Source organism: Hypanus sabinus, chromosome 5 (genome assembly GCF_030144855.1).
Source record: "Hypanus sabinus isolate sHypSab1 chromosome 5, sHypSab1.hap1, whole genome shotgun sequence".
NCBI classification, from domain to species: Eukaryota; Metazoa; Chordata; class Chondrichthyes; order Myliobatiformes; family Dasyatidae; genus Hypanus; species Hypanus sabinus.
Genome location: NC_082710.1, coordinates 106,823,104 through 106,839,097, shown reverse-complemented (window position 1 = coordinate 106,839,097; position 15,994 = coordinate 106,823,104). Strand labels below are relative to the sequence as shown.

The 15,994-nt window shown below is 38.7% G+C and overlaps 2 protein-coding genes across 3 annotated transcripts in view; one reads left to right on the top strand and one right to left on the bottom strand.

The window, feature by feature from the left end:
* Positions 1 to 15,994, top strand: part of nmi (N-myc (and STAT) interactor) — a 246,627-nt gene that overhangs the window by 16,355 nt on the left and 214,278 nt on the right. The gene's annotated exons all lie outside the window — the stretch shown is intronic.
* tnfaip6 (tumor necrosis factor, alpha-induced protein 6) overlaps positions 1 to 15,994 on the bottom strand; it is a 41,755-nt gene that overhangs the window by 1,452 nt on the left and 24,309 nt on the right. Inside the window, exons 3-5 of the mRNA XM_059970310.1 lie at positions 10,022 to 10,183; positions 9,327 to 9,555; positions 875 to 915 (exon numbers count right to left, since the gene is read on the bottom strand). Coding sequence (XP_059826293.1) covers positions 875 to 915; positions 9,327 to 9,555; positions 10,022 to 10,183 — 432 coding nt within the window. The remainder of the gene's footprint in view (positions 1 to 874; positions 916 to 9,326; positions 9,556 to 10,021; positions 10,184 to 15,994) is intronic.

The window sequence follows — 15,994 nt, the reverse complement described above, 5'->3', positions numbered from 1 at the left end:
CATGGTAAGGAATAATTGTCTAATAGCAGTCAGTTGCAGAGCATCTGGCTACTTAGGAAGAAAAGGTCTTTACTGAAAGACAGGATATTTGTCTTCCATGTCTGTCAAATCCTCTTCTTCAAAGGCCCTGCCCAATTCTTCAATTCCCCTCTAGAGGGAACCCTAGCTTTGCCAAAGCAAGCAGTGAAGTCTGATCCAGATGATATTGATAGCATCAGTTCAATGCTGACGTAGTTCTAATCTATTATTGTAAGAAGCACTAAACAGTAAATGTCCAAGAGCTTCACTTGTATGGTTACCATCACCATATATGTGCGGGCCCAAAATATCTTTTGGTGTGGTGGGATAGGAATATCTACTTTTCAAAGCTATAAAGTCCTTGCTGTACATTAGTGAGTGACCTGTGAAGTTTATTGGACTGTGACCTGAACCTCATGTAATTCTGAATCTTTCTTTTACCAAAATTGTCTCATAGTTTCCAGAGCCAAAGAGATTAGAAGTCATTGTCCTTCTGAACTTGACTACTTTTTATATATAGTCCTAAATTATTCATTTGGAGTTGTTTTAAAGTGAAAGATTGTCCATGGACCAAAAGCAGAAATTGGCATGACCACGACAGTGAACAGATGCTTTCAATTACATTTGACTGAAATTACTATTACTAACTTATGCTTCCATGGTTTATAATAAGAATAATGCTGCAGTTAACTTGCATGGTTAGAAATTTTCACAAAGAGGAGAGACACTTATTACAAATAATTTACGCATTAGCATTACGTAAAATATTTAAGTAATAATTAAGGAATTCATTTCTGAAAATATGTCTATTCCAGCATGTTGTTCTGTAGAGTTTTGAATTAAATTGCAGGTTTACCTGTACTAATAATATCCCTTGGTAACTGATTTCCACAAAATCTGAAAGAACACAGAGAATCAAGATTTAAATTGAATATTCAACATAGAAAGTACATCAGTAATGATTTAAAGCTTCAGCAAAATGCCTGCAAAAGAGATCCTTTCTCAATTCAGCCAAATATCGTAATTCTATTATAGTTACCAATAAGCATATTAAAGTAATAATTTGGATGACAAATACATTTTGTTTGAATATATGGGATGGTAATATTGGGGGAGTTGAATGCATTATCACTACGCTCGATGCCCTGTTCTCATTACAACTGTTGGGAAGGAGTCACGCACTCAATGATTCAGGAACGGTTTCTTCCCCTCTGCCACCCAATTTCTGATGGACATTGAACCATGAGCACTACCTCACTACCTGTATTTTTATTTTTAAGTTTGCGCTACTTATTTAGTTTAACTATAAAATATACTATAATTTAAGCATAATAAAATCTTTCAGTAAGATGTTGGTGCATATACATGCAGTGACTTCTCGGGGGCCGACCAAAGGTGCTTTTTTTCTCCTTGTTAAATGCGTTTTTATACATAGTAAGACTATTCGTGACTCCAATAACTACCGGATCAGTGAGATGCTCATTATTTGGAGTAGCCGGCTGATGGTTCAGAGAAGGCGAGTCAAGCCATTGGCCTGAGAGGTTTGAGTCAGGCCACTGAGCTGCAGGAGCATCCGGACCTGGGTGCAGACCATGCTGCTGCCTGCTACTCGGAGCATCAAAAGTTAGTGTTTTCGAGTTGCCGCCATGGCAGTGTGTATTGAAACCATGAGCGACTGTCTTGGACTTTTCTTTTGTGATCACGAGACCTTGTTGGACATTGATTGCCAGAAGCCTGCTTCTCTGTTTGGTGGATAGACAGGTGGCAAGGCAGCAGTGTTGCTTCGGTTGCAGTGAGGACTAGGCCTCAAGCCGTGAGCTTGAATTGTAGCATGGCATCCAGACTCAGTCGGGGCTGGCTTTTCCTGTTGGTGCTGCTCTCCATTGTGGACTGGTGTTGTTACAGGCTGGACTGCCCAGAACCATCAATTTGTGGGACTTGGCGCTAAGGGTCTTGGACTAAAAATGTGTTTTCTTACGAGTCTAGGTTCTTTTTTGTTCCCCTTTCTCCACGTAGCGTTTGAACGACAATTAAACTTGATTTGATTTGACTATATATATATATACACACACCCAGAGTAACTCACTGTTATTATTTTCTCTATTTTTATGCATTGCAATGTACTGCTACCATGAAGACAAGAAATTTCATGACATATACCAGTGATTTTAAACCTCATTAAACCTTAAACCTTAATTAAACCTTAAACATAATACAATTAATAATACATGAGATTCTGCAGATGCCAGAACACCAAAGCAACACACACAAAATGCTAGAGGAACTCAGCAGGTCAGGCAGCATTTATGGAAATTAATAAACAGACAATGTTTTGAGCCGAGACCCTGTATCAGGTTTGAGAGGGAAGTTGAAGATGCCAGAATAAAAAGGTGGGGGCTGGGGAAGGAGGACAAGCTAGAAGGTGATTGGTGAAGCCAGGTGGGAGGGAAAATTAAAGGCTGGAGGGGAAGGAATCTGATAGGAAAGAAAGAGGGAATAATACAATTAATTTGGCACAATTAGTAGAATATAGAACATAGAATAGTAGAACACAGATATAGCACTGATGATTAGGGCTACTATTCTGTGTTCTATGTCCTAATCACCAGATGGGTTTTGGGCTGATATAGTGGCATCAATAGAGGATGGGATAACCAGGAGAAAACAGGACATTAGGACTGGCAAACAATTTTTAGTGGCATGTCACATAACTCTTTGGTAGGTCCTCAATTATAATCCATTTAGATAGAGGGACTAAGTATGCTCTACTCAGATTTGCTGATGAGACAAAAATGTGGTTAGCAATGTGACAGGAGTTCTTGATGAGGATGGCTTGGACCCAAGTGCTATAGTATCCGAGGCTAGGATTGAGACATGGAATGAAACTGGATCAAGAACTGAGCACAAAACAAAACACTAGATGATAATCTGGTTTGGTTTACAATTGAGCACTAAGTTTCCATTCATGCATTCTTTAAATACTCAACTCATGGCACCCAAAACATGATTGCCACTTAGCAGAATGGTCCTGAATCTTTAAAGGGGCTGTGCTAGCTATCCATATTCTGAACAGTTAGACCGTCTGAACCCCAGAAGCTGGCGCCATTTGGTACATGTCATAACAGGATCCCCTTCCCTATGGCCAACTCCTGACAGCCCTGGCTGCTCAGAGGGATGATCATGGATGAGAGCCCAATCCAAGATGTTCCTTTCAGGAACCCATAACAGTCCTTCAGGTCCAAATCCTTCCTAGTTCATAAGGAACTGCCAAACACCCTGAACAGTTTGTGAATCCAAAATTCTTCTCATTGTAATAACCTGTTCCCCAGTGACAAACATTAGCAGGACTAATGGTGGTGGGGCTAAAGGGCTGGTGTTTACAGGTTTTAATTTGGAAATACGGAAAATGGGATTGTTCTTGAGTGTTTGGGGAGCTGCATGGTATAAGCAACTGGGTTTACTTTCCTGGGAATCTTGAAAGGTTCGATAAACTTGGATGCCAATTTCCTAGACTCCACTCAGAGAGGCAAATCCTGAGTCGCCAACTGAATCTGTTGCCCAGGCTGCAAAATTGGTCCCTGTCTTCTCTTGTGGCTAGCCTTTATTTCAGCCTTCTGGATAGAAGCTAACACAATCTTTCTTGCCCTAGTCCATTTCTCCTTGCAGTGTCAGATGAGATCTTCGGCCACAGGAACCCCAACCTCCGCCCTCTGCTCAGAGAAGAGTGCTGGAGAGTACCTAAATTGGCATTTGAAAGGGGACATTCTGTAAGGTGTTGTGGGCAACTTATGCCCACATCAAATGGTTGTATCACTTGTCCAGTCTTTCAGAGGCCAGCCATATTAGGGTTCATTCCAAATCTTGGTTTACCAGCTCCATCTGGCCATTGGACTGTGGGTGAAACCCAGACAGAAGACTCACTGTTACCCCAATCAGCTTACAGAATGCCCTCCAAAAATATGATGTGAGTTGCAGACCATGATCCGACACAATGTCCATTGGAAAACCATGGATGCCGAAGACCTGGTGCGGGACAGTTTTTGCTGTCTCCGCCGCAGATGGTAGTCTGTCCAAGGTGATGAATTTGCAGGCATTCAAAAAACGATCCATAATTAGCGTGATCATGGTCTTCCCCTAAGAAGGAGGAAGACTTGTGACAAAGTTCATGGAGAAGTGTGCCCATGGTTTATCCGGAACAGGCAGAGGGTGAAGGAACCCTTGAGGTAAGGTTCCGAGCGCATGCCTGCAGGAATTGTCAGACCTCCCTCACCATTCCAGGCCGCAATATCCTCTCTTAATGTACTCGAGGGTCCTGGCAACCACTGGGTGAGCATTCATTCTCGATGTTCCCATTGAACAATCTGAGACCAGACGAAACTAGGTACTAACTCTCAACCCAGAGGACCATTCTGAGGAATCTCCCCTTGTGCTAGGCCTTGCAGACAAGTTTGTCGATTCCCCAACAAATTGGCACTATCACCTTGGCTTGGGGCTCCTGTCATTCAGGTACATCAAACTGACAGGACGAGGAGTCTGGTTTCAGGTTCTTTGACCCTGGTTCATAGGTCAGAATGAAATTAAAGCAGTTAAAGAATAGAGACTACCTGGACTGAATGGAATTCAGTCTCATGAGGATAAGCCAGGTTCTTTTCCTCTGTCAATATGATAAAAGGGCTCTTGGACCCCTCAAGCCAGTGACCCCCATTCCTCTAGAGCCAACTTGACCACAAGTAGCTCTTTATTTAGAAACATAGAAAACCTACAGCACAATAGAGGCCCTTTGGCCCACAAAGCTGTGCCGAACATGTCCTTACCTTAGAAATTAACTAGGGTTACCCATAGCCCTCTATTTTTCTGAGCTCCAAGTACCTGTTTAGGAGTTTCTTAAAAGACCCTATCGTATCCACCTCCACCACCGTTGTCAGTAGCCCATTCCACGCACCCACCACTTTCTCCGTAAAAAACTTACCCCTGAGATCTCCCCTGTACCTACTTCCAAGCACCTTAAAACTGTGCCCTCTCGTGCTAGCTATTTCAGCCCTGGGAAAAAATAGTGCCCTGCTGGTGTGTTGAATGGCCTCTTCCACACGTCACCCTCCGTTATGCGAACCGGTGTGTAAGCATTTTGCGAGCCCAGCTTCGAGAATTCTCTTGCCCCTTGGAGAATCTTGAAGGCAGTGTTCATGAGTGGAAGAGGATAACGATCCTGGACCGTTATGTGATTCAGCCCTCTATAATCAATGCATGGCTGCAGGCTCTCGTCCTTTTCCTGTACAAAGAAGAATCCAGTACTGGCTAGTGAGGTGGAGGGCTGAATGAACCCCAAGGCAAAAGCCTCCTTTATATACTCCTCCATGGTGCTTCTCTCCAGGTCTGACAGCACATGTAATTGACCCCGTGGTGGACACATACCTGGCAGTAGATCTATAGCACAGTTGTAGGGTCGGTGCAGAGAAAGAGTCAAGGCCTGATGCAGATTCTGATTCACTGTCTCATTAAGCAGCCAGCATTATTCACTATTCAATACCTCTCCCATTGGACAAAAGATACAAATCCCTGGAAAGACATACCTCCAGGCTCAAGGATAGCTCCTATCCAGCCTATTGAATATTTCCCATTTATGATAAGACAGACTCTTGACTACATAGTGTACATTGTTATGACCTTGTATTTCACTGTCTACCTGCACTGCACTTCCCCACTGACGCTTAACACATTCTTCTGCATTCTGTTTTATTGTTTTATTTTGTACAACCTCAAAGCACTATTATAATGTATTGATCTGTATGGATAGTATGCAAGACAAGTTTTTCTCTGTAACTCAGTACACGTGAAATGCTCCCAGTGCGGCCTCCTCTACATTGGTGAGACCCGTCATAAATAGGGAGATCGATTCGTTGAGCACCTCTGCTCCATCCGCCACAAGCAGAACTTGCCAGTGGCCAAACATTTCAATTCTGATTCCCATTCCCATCCTGACATGTCTGACCTTGGCAAGATGAGGCTACCCTCGGGGTAGAGGAGCAATGCCTTATATTCTGTCTGAGTACCCTCCAACCTGATAGCATGGATATCGATTTCTGCTTCCAGTAAAAAATCCCCCCCCCACCCTTCCCCTATTTCCAACTTTGGCCTTATATCTCTTCTCAGCTGCCTACTACATCCTCCTGAGCCCCCTCCTGCTTCCCTTTCTCCTACGGTACATTCTCCTCTCCTATCAGATTCTTTCTTCTCCAGTCCTTTACCTTTTCCAAGCACCTAGCTTCACCAATCACCTTCCAGCTAGTCTTCTTCCCCTCCCTCCACCTTTATGTTCTGGCATCTTCCCCTTCATCTCAGTCCTGAAGAAGGGTCTCGGCCCGAAACGCCGACTGTCCATAGATGCTGCCTGACCTGCTGAGTTCCTCCAGCACTTTGTGCATGTTGCTTTGAATTCCCAGCATCTGCAAACTTTCTTGTGTTTATATGAAAACTGTAAGCCGATTTAGCAATTTATTTAGTAGAATAGTTAGCAGTGAACTAGTTGATGTCATGTTATGTATTCAGACTTTAAGAAGTTCTTTGATAATGTGTAGCTTAAAATACATTAAACAAAGTTAGAGTGCACAGAATCTAGTGACATAGATAGAGAAATTCATGGATTGATGTTAGGTAAATGAACTAAAAACAAGGAATAGGAATAAAATATTTTTTGTATTGGAAGGCTACGACTGTAGAGATGTTAACAAGGATTTTTTACAACACATGTTCTCAGTATTTTTTAACATTTGGACAATTTGTTTCATATTTGGACATCTTGCACAACCTCCCATCATTGCAGAGCATTTTCTACACAATCAGGCACACCCTACTTTCTGAGGGGGCTGAAGAGAGCTGGTCTATGCACATCTACATCATTCTACAGATGCGCAGTAGAGAACATCCCAACAAACTGAAAAGTACAGAAACTGCACTGCTGTAGACAGGAAGGCTCTGCAATGGGTAGTCAAAACTGCCCAGTGCATCACTGGCACCAAACCGCCCACCATCAACGACATATAATACAGAAAAATGCTGGAAAAGAAGCAGTATCATGAAGGATCCCTGTTACATTCTCATCGGGGGGAGGTTACCACCAGGACCGCCAGACATAAGCAGTTACCTTCCCTAAGCAGTAAGGTTGTTTACACCTCCACCCACTAACCCAACGCCACCATGCCCCTGAACACCACTACTTTATCATTTTCTGTCAGTCAGACACTCTGAGCGTCACTTCATGAACATACAATCAATCTATGTATACTAGCTATCTTACGTATTTATATTTACTGTTCTTTATCTTATTGTGTTTTTTTTGTGCTGCATTGAATCCAGAGTAACAATTATTTCATTTGCCTTTACACTTGTGTACCAGAAATGATATACATAAACAGTCTTGAATCTTTTCAACATTGGTTGTTTGCCAGTCTTTGTTTAGGTAGTTTTCATAAACTCTATTGTATTTCTTTATTTTCCTGTAAATGGCTGCAAGAAAATGAATCTCAAGTCAGTATATAGTAATATATTCGTACTTTAATAATACATTTTATGTTGACTTTGACAAGGAAGAGAACCAATACTTGAGGATTTGAATTTACACAAGTGGTTGTGGTAGTGTTGGAGACTGCTTTAGGTTTTGCCTTCGAAAGGGAACTGGGTAAGTATGTGAACTGAATGGGTTTCAGATCCTATGGCAGAATACTGTGGCTCAAATCTTTGGAATGCTTTTATCACCTCAGTTTTAATTGAACATCACAGTGAAGCTTCAAGACATAAGTATTTTATTGAATGGAATTCTAACACTTTATAGGATGTCATTTGAAAGTAATGTTCATTTCTCTGTTACTCTTTTCTAAACTATATATCAGTTTGAAGATGATTATGTTCTGCGGCTAGCCTGGATTAATGGATATAGAAAGACAAATAATATAGAAAGATCCATATGTAAAAAAGATCAATTGAAATGTTATTATCCAAATAACTATCAAACTCAGCCTCTCTATCCATTTATCATTAACGCCAGAAATAGACACAAGATTTTTGAGGAGAAGGCAGGCACCTTTTTATGAGAGTCTTAGATTGTTACCCTGCTCCAATTCCCACCTCACAGACACACTGGCATCCTGCCTGCACTGGTCACTTTTCTTCTTTTATTGCTGTTGTTTTACATACTTATATAACTGCTTGTTTTTATTTATTTATTATTTATTGAGATACTGCACAGAATAGGCCCTTCTAGCCCTTCAAGCTGTGCCACCCAGCATTCCCCCAATTTAAACCCTGCCTAATCATGGGACAATTTATACTGTCCAATTAACCTACCAACCAGTATGTCTTTGGACTGTGGAAAGAAACCGGAGACCCTGGAGGAAACCCACTCAGCCTTATGGCAGTAGTGGGAATTGAACCCACTGGTACAGTGAGGTATTATGCTAACCAATATAGTACCAAGCTACTCTATTATTTTATTATATTAGTGTCAGTGACATTATACTGTCTTATATAAACATGCATCTTGCACTTTATGTCAACCTGTCAGCCTTAAGACCATGACACTTAGGGACTTATGGTAATATTATTTTAATGACTGTATTTGCTGGATTGTAACTATATTTACTCTGTGTGACTATACTGTGTTTTACACCAGAGGAACAATGCAAGGTGGCATGTTAACGTAATGGTTAGCACAACACTTTACAGTACCAGTGACCTGGGTTTAATTCCCTTTGCTGCCTACAAGGAGTTTGTACGTTCTCCCCATGACTGCATGTGCTTTCTCTGGGTGATCCAGTTTCCTCCCAGAGTCCAAAGATGGACCAGTCGGTAGGTTAATTGCTCGTTGTAAATTGTCCCTTGATTAAGCTAGGATTAAATCAGGAGTTACTAAATTAAGTTATTAAATCAGCATGGCATGAAGGGCTAGAATGTTTCATTTAGCTGTGTACATGTGTGTGGTTGAAAGACAAAAAACTTCATGAACTTCAAAGTTCAAAGTAAATTTATTACCTAAGTAGATATATGTCAGTACACCCCTGAAATTCATTTTTGCAGGCATTCACAGTAAATACAGTGAAACAGTATAAATCAATAAGTGAGAAACGTTCTAGTGAATCTCTTGAAGTAACAAAATTATTTTGAACCTCCTTTTAATTTTCAATATACCATACAGAATCTTGAGCAAGGCTGCAAAACCTGAAGCTGCTTTACAAACTATGAGCAATTGGTATTCACTGCAACACCAGACTTCAGTTTCCTTAAGTTATTTCTCAATTATGACAAAACACACTTACCTGCCAACAAAACCTAGCAAGTCATCATAACTGTCATATACTTCAAGGTAGTCAGACAAGCAAGATGGATCATCTTCTACATCAAACTCTACAAACTGTAAATGAATGCGCTGTTTGTATTTTATTCGGATGTGCCAGTAACAGATCTGTTGGTGTTCGTATTCGTTAGGGTAGTCTGGTGAAGTGATAATGCGCTCCGGTTCTGTTAGAACCCCACCACATTGTTTTGCTGGATTGGAGAAATAACAAACAGAGGATTTAAACTTCATAATAAGCTTCAAAAAAGAAACACGTGTGTAAGTTTATACTGACAACAAAAAGCCAGGAATGAAATTCATTCTGAGAGGCCTATCTGAATCTCCACCTCTTATAAGAGAGCAGCAGTAGTCCAGACTACTAACATCGCTGTGTTCCTAACTGGCCTTTAGTAGAAATATTTTGTCGTTTTGTGCTTCTCTAGTAGAAATCATATCTAGATAAGGAGGCTCAATCTCTTCCTCCAATTTTATTTGTAACTATAAAAGAAGTAAAAGGAATGATGGTGTATTACTTTTCAATTACTCAGCAATTAGTAAGAATTAGTTAATCTAATTATGCTGTCATGGTATAGTATATGTGCTTATATCACTTGATCTGTAGTTACTATACTTGGTAAACTTGAGGAAATTAAATATAATGTAGCTTATTGAACACACCATGTGGATTGAAGCAGTAAGCATCCCATCGTTCACTTTTATTAACTCGATATCCATAGTCAATGACACCAGTTTTTCCAAATCCACAGTTGAGTCCCGGTTTCACTATTGGATACCCAACTTTGCCCCCAGCGAGCCATCCAGCTGCACACACGTGAAACCCTGTATGTAAAATAAAGAAGGGTTAACCAGATCTGCATAGGGTACTTAAAAACCATGTTTGAACCACGCTTTCTGAGTGGACATTAAGGGTTTTCATGGATCCTTGATATTGATCACTGAGAGGTTATCGATGACTTAGGAGCAAAGGGCCCAAGTAAGTAAGCAAGCAATAATGATCACGTGGGCAGTTTTCAAATTGTTTGGTTCATTTTTGACTTTGTACACTCACGATATCAATTCTGATCTAATTCAGTCCATAAAGTGGGAGAGTTTTAGCTTAGCAGAATAACATATTCTGCATGTAATGGTAATGAATGTTCTTATAAAGCATAATATTACCAAAAATAATAGAACAACGGCAAATGGCCAAGCTATGACCTTCAGCATTTCCATTTTGAACTTAAGGAACTACATTTAGTCTCATACCAAATCAATGGACATCCTGTTTTGTATTACTAACAGATAATTGACGTTGATTTACAGTAAATAGGTTAATAATTTACTTACAGTTGTTTTTTATGCTGTCTCATTAAAACAGGACTTGTTAAAACAGGACCCCAACCTGGGGTCTATGGACACTTTGGTTAATGATAAGGGTCCATGGCATAAAAAACTTTAGGAAACCATGCATTAAAATGATCCTTATTGTTTCTTCCACCATTCAGAGTAGATTTCTTTAAACAAAGACCTATTAGCTACCTGGTATGTTTTTGGACAATGGGAGGAAGCTGGAGCATCCAGGGAAAACCCACACATTCAATGGGGAGGGAGTCCTTACAGAAGATTTCGGAATTGAACTCCAAACTGCAAAGCTACAAGCCGTAATAGTGTCGTGCTAACCGCTATGCTACCATAGCACCTATTCACATGGTGGCAACCATCTTCCAATCAAAGGAAATGATTATGGGATTATGGGATCAGTAGAAAAAGAAAGACAAAGGACATAAAAGGATATATATATATATATATATACATACATCAGGATTGTTAAAAATTTTAAAAAGCAGATTCTGGAAATATCTATTGTGGACAGATAAATAGAGTTGGCATTTCAGATCAAAGATTCTTCATTTGTCAAGGTCTGGAGAGTTATTGCAGCACAGGTGGGGACTACCTTAGCCAGACTATGGTAAGCCACTGCCACCCAGGTTCTGTTTGCTGTCAATCAAGCACCATCTTGCACTAAATTCTACTGTTGTGGTTTGGAGGTTTCAATAATGGTTTTCAATCTAGTAACTGAAGAACTATTTGATGTCCTGACCTTAGCCAATATCAATGAGCCAGTGGAGGAAGAAACTGCTCCCCCTTTTGAGAATCCCCTTGAACTTTCTAGTAAACTAATTAACAAAAGAATGCTGGTGTGCATAAGTAATGAAGTGCAAAGGAATATTGCAAGGCATAGGTGGAGTTCTATATACACTTACTATTTCCTTATTTAATGAAGGATATTCTTGGATTGGAAGTAGTTGAAAGATTAATCATTAGATTAATTTCGGGGATTAAGGTTCTAGGAAAAGAAAATAATATTTACACACTGTACATGTTAACATCACTAGCAATGCCAGCACACTGTCTATCCCTGACCTATATAAACCCCCAACTAGCTTGTAGGCTTCCTTTTTTGAAGGGCATGAAACAAATAATATTTTATCCTGCAGTTTCAGAGGATAGTTTTAGTTCCAGATTATTGAATTACTTGAATTTATCTGTCCCAGCTAAGAAACACATCTCTGGATCTAGCAACAAAAATGTTGAAGAAAGCTTATGACTGCTACTATTTCTAATATCCATGATAAAATAGTGTACTAGAGTTGTGTATAATTACTCTTCATTATCAGCTGCTGCTTTATCAACTGGACCATTTCTTATACCTTAGGAAGCACTTTTCAGTAAAGATTTATTATTGCATACAGCCTTTTTTGTCATCAGAGGAAAATAGCACTTACAATACTCAAAATAAGTGGAAAGCACATTATCCACCAGGTAACAATAAAATTTGCCTGCCTGTATTCTTCTGAGACTTGGACTGAAATGTAATGTATATCTCACAGCACTCTGGAGATACCACCAACAATGCCTCTGAAAAAAATCTTCCAAATCTACTCTCAGGATAAGTCAGCATCCTCTCTTTGACCAACAATCCCAGGAATAAGGGATTTAACTTCACTAAATTGGCTCTGTTGAATATGCATGTCCAACACAAGACTCCCAAAATGATGTTTTATTTTGAACTCTGTTATGACAAGAAATAAGGAAGAAAAAACAAGTACGTTTTCACAGCCTTCTTAAAAAGGGTACAGCTTTCTCTGAGAATCCTTTGTCCCATTACTGAAACATTTTTATATACCCCTGATGAATTCCACTTACTCGAGTCTGAATTTTCTCTCAACTTTAAAAGGATGCTCCCTGACCACCTGTAAAAGGCATAATGCTGCTGGATCAAGTCTCTGCCTACGCTTGCCTTGGCTGGAGACAGAGGGCCAACCAAGCTGAAGCTCCACATTCGGGAGGAACATGCTAAGATGTGACAAGGGAATCTAATAGTATATATAGGTGAGCTCACTTCTGCCAAGCCATGACAGCTTTTGATGGGCAAATTGTAGCGAAAGCAGAACACTGTCTTTTCTATCTTGGTTTACTGGTTTTGAATAGTACTGGTATTCAGAGATTCTTTAAAACTGCAGGTAATTTGAAATAAAACCACAACTATAAAACTAAAATGGAAAAATGGAATAAAAAATAAAAATAAAATAAAAAATGGAAATCAATAAAATTAACTTAAGCTAACTTAAAAATAAATATTTGACTTCCCAACACCAAATGAAAGGATGTTTGATTTCATGCCAGTTAGACAGTTGTATGGTTACCCAACAGGTTTCGTGCACAGTTTCTGTAGTTTTGTCTGTGGTTAAATGCAACTGCCGGGGAACCATAACCAAAACTGGCAAGGTCCATATACTGCTGGTTAATGTGCACTTTAGCATGCTCAGTATATCCAGGACCCAACCTATCAAATGCTTTCCAGTGAAGTTAAAGTCGTTAGCGATTAATCCCTTAGCTGGGGGCAATTTTATGCAACAAATGGGACATATGGCTTTAAATGTCATAATGAATTTTTTTTTACCAACTCTATGGACTACTGACTATTAGGATGCAATATGTCCAAAATGATGCATGAATTCTATACTTCAGCTTTGGTCATCATAACCCATGTCAATTTATTGACTAATAAGCTATAGATAATTATTTGGAAATACATAGTGACAGACTTTTGACACTTGATCACTATTGTTTTTACTTTTTAGTATATATTTTACCTCTGTTTTCTGGTTTCCTGTATGTTAAAGCAAAGATTTCTAAATAATTTAATCGTTGCTGGTAATATGGCTATTTTTATTACAGCTACCAAAGCTTTTCTCTCAAAGTTAGGTTAAATAATTTAATCTAATAATTGATCAGAACTTGGGAAGGGTTTTATTAAACTTTGAAAAAATTCTGAATAAATTAAAGAGTATATTGACATTGGAATAGATTCCTCTTCCCCAAATTTAAATTTCCATTGTACAAAAACTACTTATTGTCTCAAAGCAGAAACATATCAAGGATATCAGAATCAGAATCAGGTTTAAAATCACTGGCATACATTGAAAAATTTGTTATCTTTGTGGCAGCAGTACAATACAATACATGATAACAAAGAAAAAACTGACTTACAGTAGATACATAAATATATACTATTATATATAACGATTATAACTATGATTATATATAATATATAACTTATATATACACACATATATAATAGTTAAATTAAGTAAATAGTGCAAAAATAATAATAAAACGTAGTGAGGTAGTGTTCATGGGTTCAATATCCATTCAGAAATCTGATGGCAGAGGGGAAGAAGCTGTTCCTTAATTGCTGAGTGTGTGCCTTCCTGCTTCTCTATCTCTTTCCCGGTGGTAAAATGATAAGGCATGACTTGTGCAATGGGGGTCCTTAATGACGGATACCACAATTTTGAGGCACTGCTCCTTGAAGATGTCTTGGATACTACAGAAGCTAATGCTCATGGTGGAGCTGTTTGAGTTTACAACTCTCTGCAGCTTTTTTCTTTTTTTTGTTAATTTATTTTTTAATTGGTTAATCAAACAAACATTTCCATAAGATATATTTCAGACATTGTACATATATATCATATAATCATATATATCACAAAATCTCCACAAAGTACTTATCTGAGGAATACACTTATAGAAAAGAACAAGCAAAAGGAAAAAACTATGTACAAGTAGGGAGTGATTTTTTTTTTACAACAGATTCATTGATTTGTGAGAATAAAATCAGGCCTATGAGGCATTATGTAGTTAAACCATTTTTCCCAGTATGAATCAAATTGTTCCAGCTTATGATTAACAGGTGCTGTTATCTTCTCCATTTTGTAAATGTCCATTGTAATTTCCATCCATGTATTTAAAGTTGGGCCCTCCTGTGATAACCATTTCCTAGTAAGAGTCTTTTTACTAGCCACCAACAGTATATTCATTAAATATTTATTTCTTTTCAACCATTCTTGAGGTATATATCCAAAATATATGGTCTTACTCTCCAAGGGTATTTCACATTTAAAGATGTCTTGTAGGGCATTGTGTATCCCCCTCTAATAGTTTTTGATAACAGGGCAGTCCCAAAAAATATGATAATGATTTGCATTTTGATTTCCACAATTTCTCCAGCAAACAGGGAGATTACCATCATAATGGGATTTCTGAGAGGGTGTAATAAAATATCTTATCAAGTTTTTCCATCCAAACTCCCTCCATTTCTGTGAATTGGTACACTTCCATTGTTATCTCCATATTGTTGTCCATTCTTACTCAGATATAATTATCCCTCCTTCCTTCTCCCATTTTGTTTTAATGTATGAAGTTGAATGTGTCTTAAGATTTGACAACCCCTTATACATGCTTGAAATGATTCTACTACCATTATCTGAATTATATGCTTTTCTGAAGAGCTCTATCAAGCATGTATTTGCCTTGGTTACATTTTTAAGCGTCTTATTAGCATATTGTCGCATCCGTAAATATCGATAAAAATCTTGTTTTTCTAATAAGTGTTTCTCTTTAAGCATTTCAAAACTGAACAATGTTCCTTCTTTCATTATGTTGCAAAGAACTGTTATTCCTTTAGCTGTCCAGTCCTTAAATCTAGCATCCAATTTATTTGGTGTAAAATCAGAGTCATATGCACACCATTTAAGAATTGTAATATCTCCCTCTAGATTATATTCTTTTTTAGTAGTTTTCCATATTTTAAGAGTCAATTTCACCCATGGGTTCTCAATAGTATTTATGTACCTTTGCAGGTTGTTATCAGCCAGAATTGCTTGTATGGGGATGGGAAGTACCCACTCCTCAATGTTTTTCCATTGAGCGTCATATGATGGGATGCACCAACATATCACGGCTCTCAACTGTGCTGCAAAATAATAATCTCTAAGAAAAGGCAAGCCCCATCCCCCCTTTTCCTTTGCTAATTGCAAAGTTTTGAGACAAACTCTAGGCCTTTTACCCTGCCAAATATACGGTGAGAGCATCTTGTTCCATTTATTTAATTGATTTTGATTAATCTCTATTGGTAGGGTCTGAAAGAGATATAACAGTCTGGGCAGTATATTCATTTTAATAGACTCAATCCTTGAACTGAGACTGAAAAAAGAAATCAGGCTCCATCTTGCCAGATCTTGCTTAATTTTTTATATAAAGGCTGATAATTATATTCTGATAATTTTGCCAAATCTTTTGGCATAA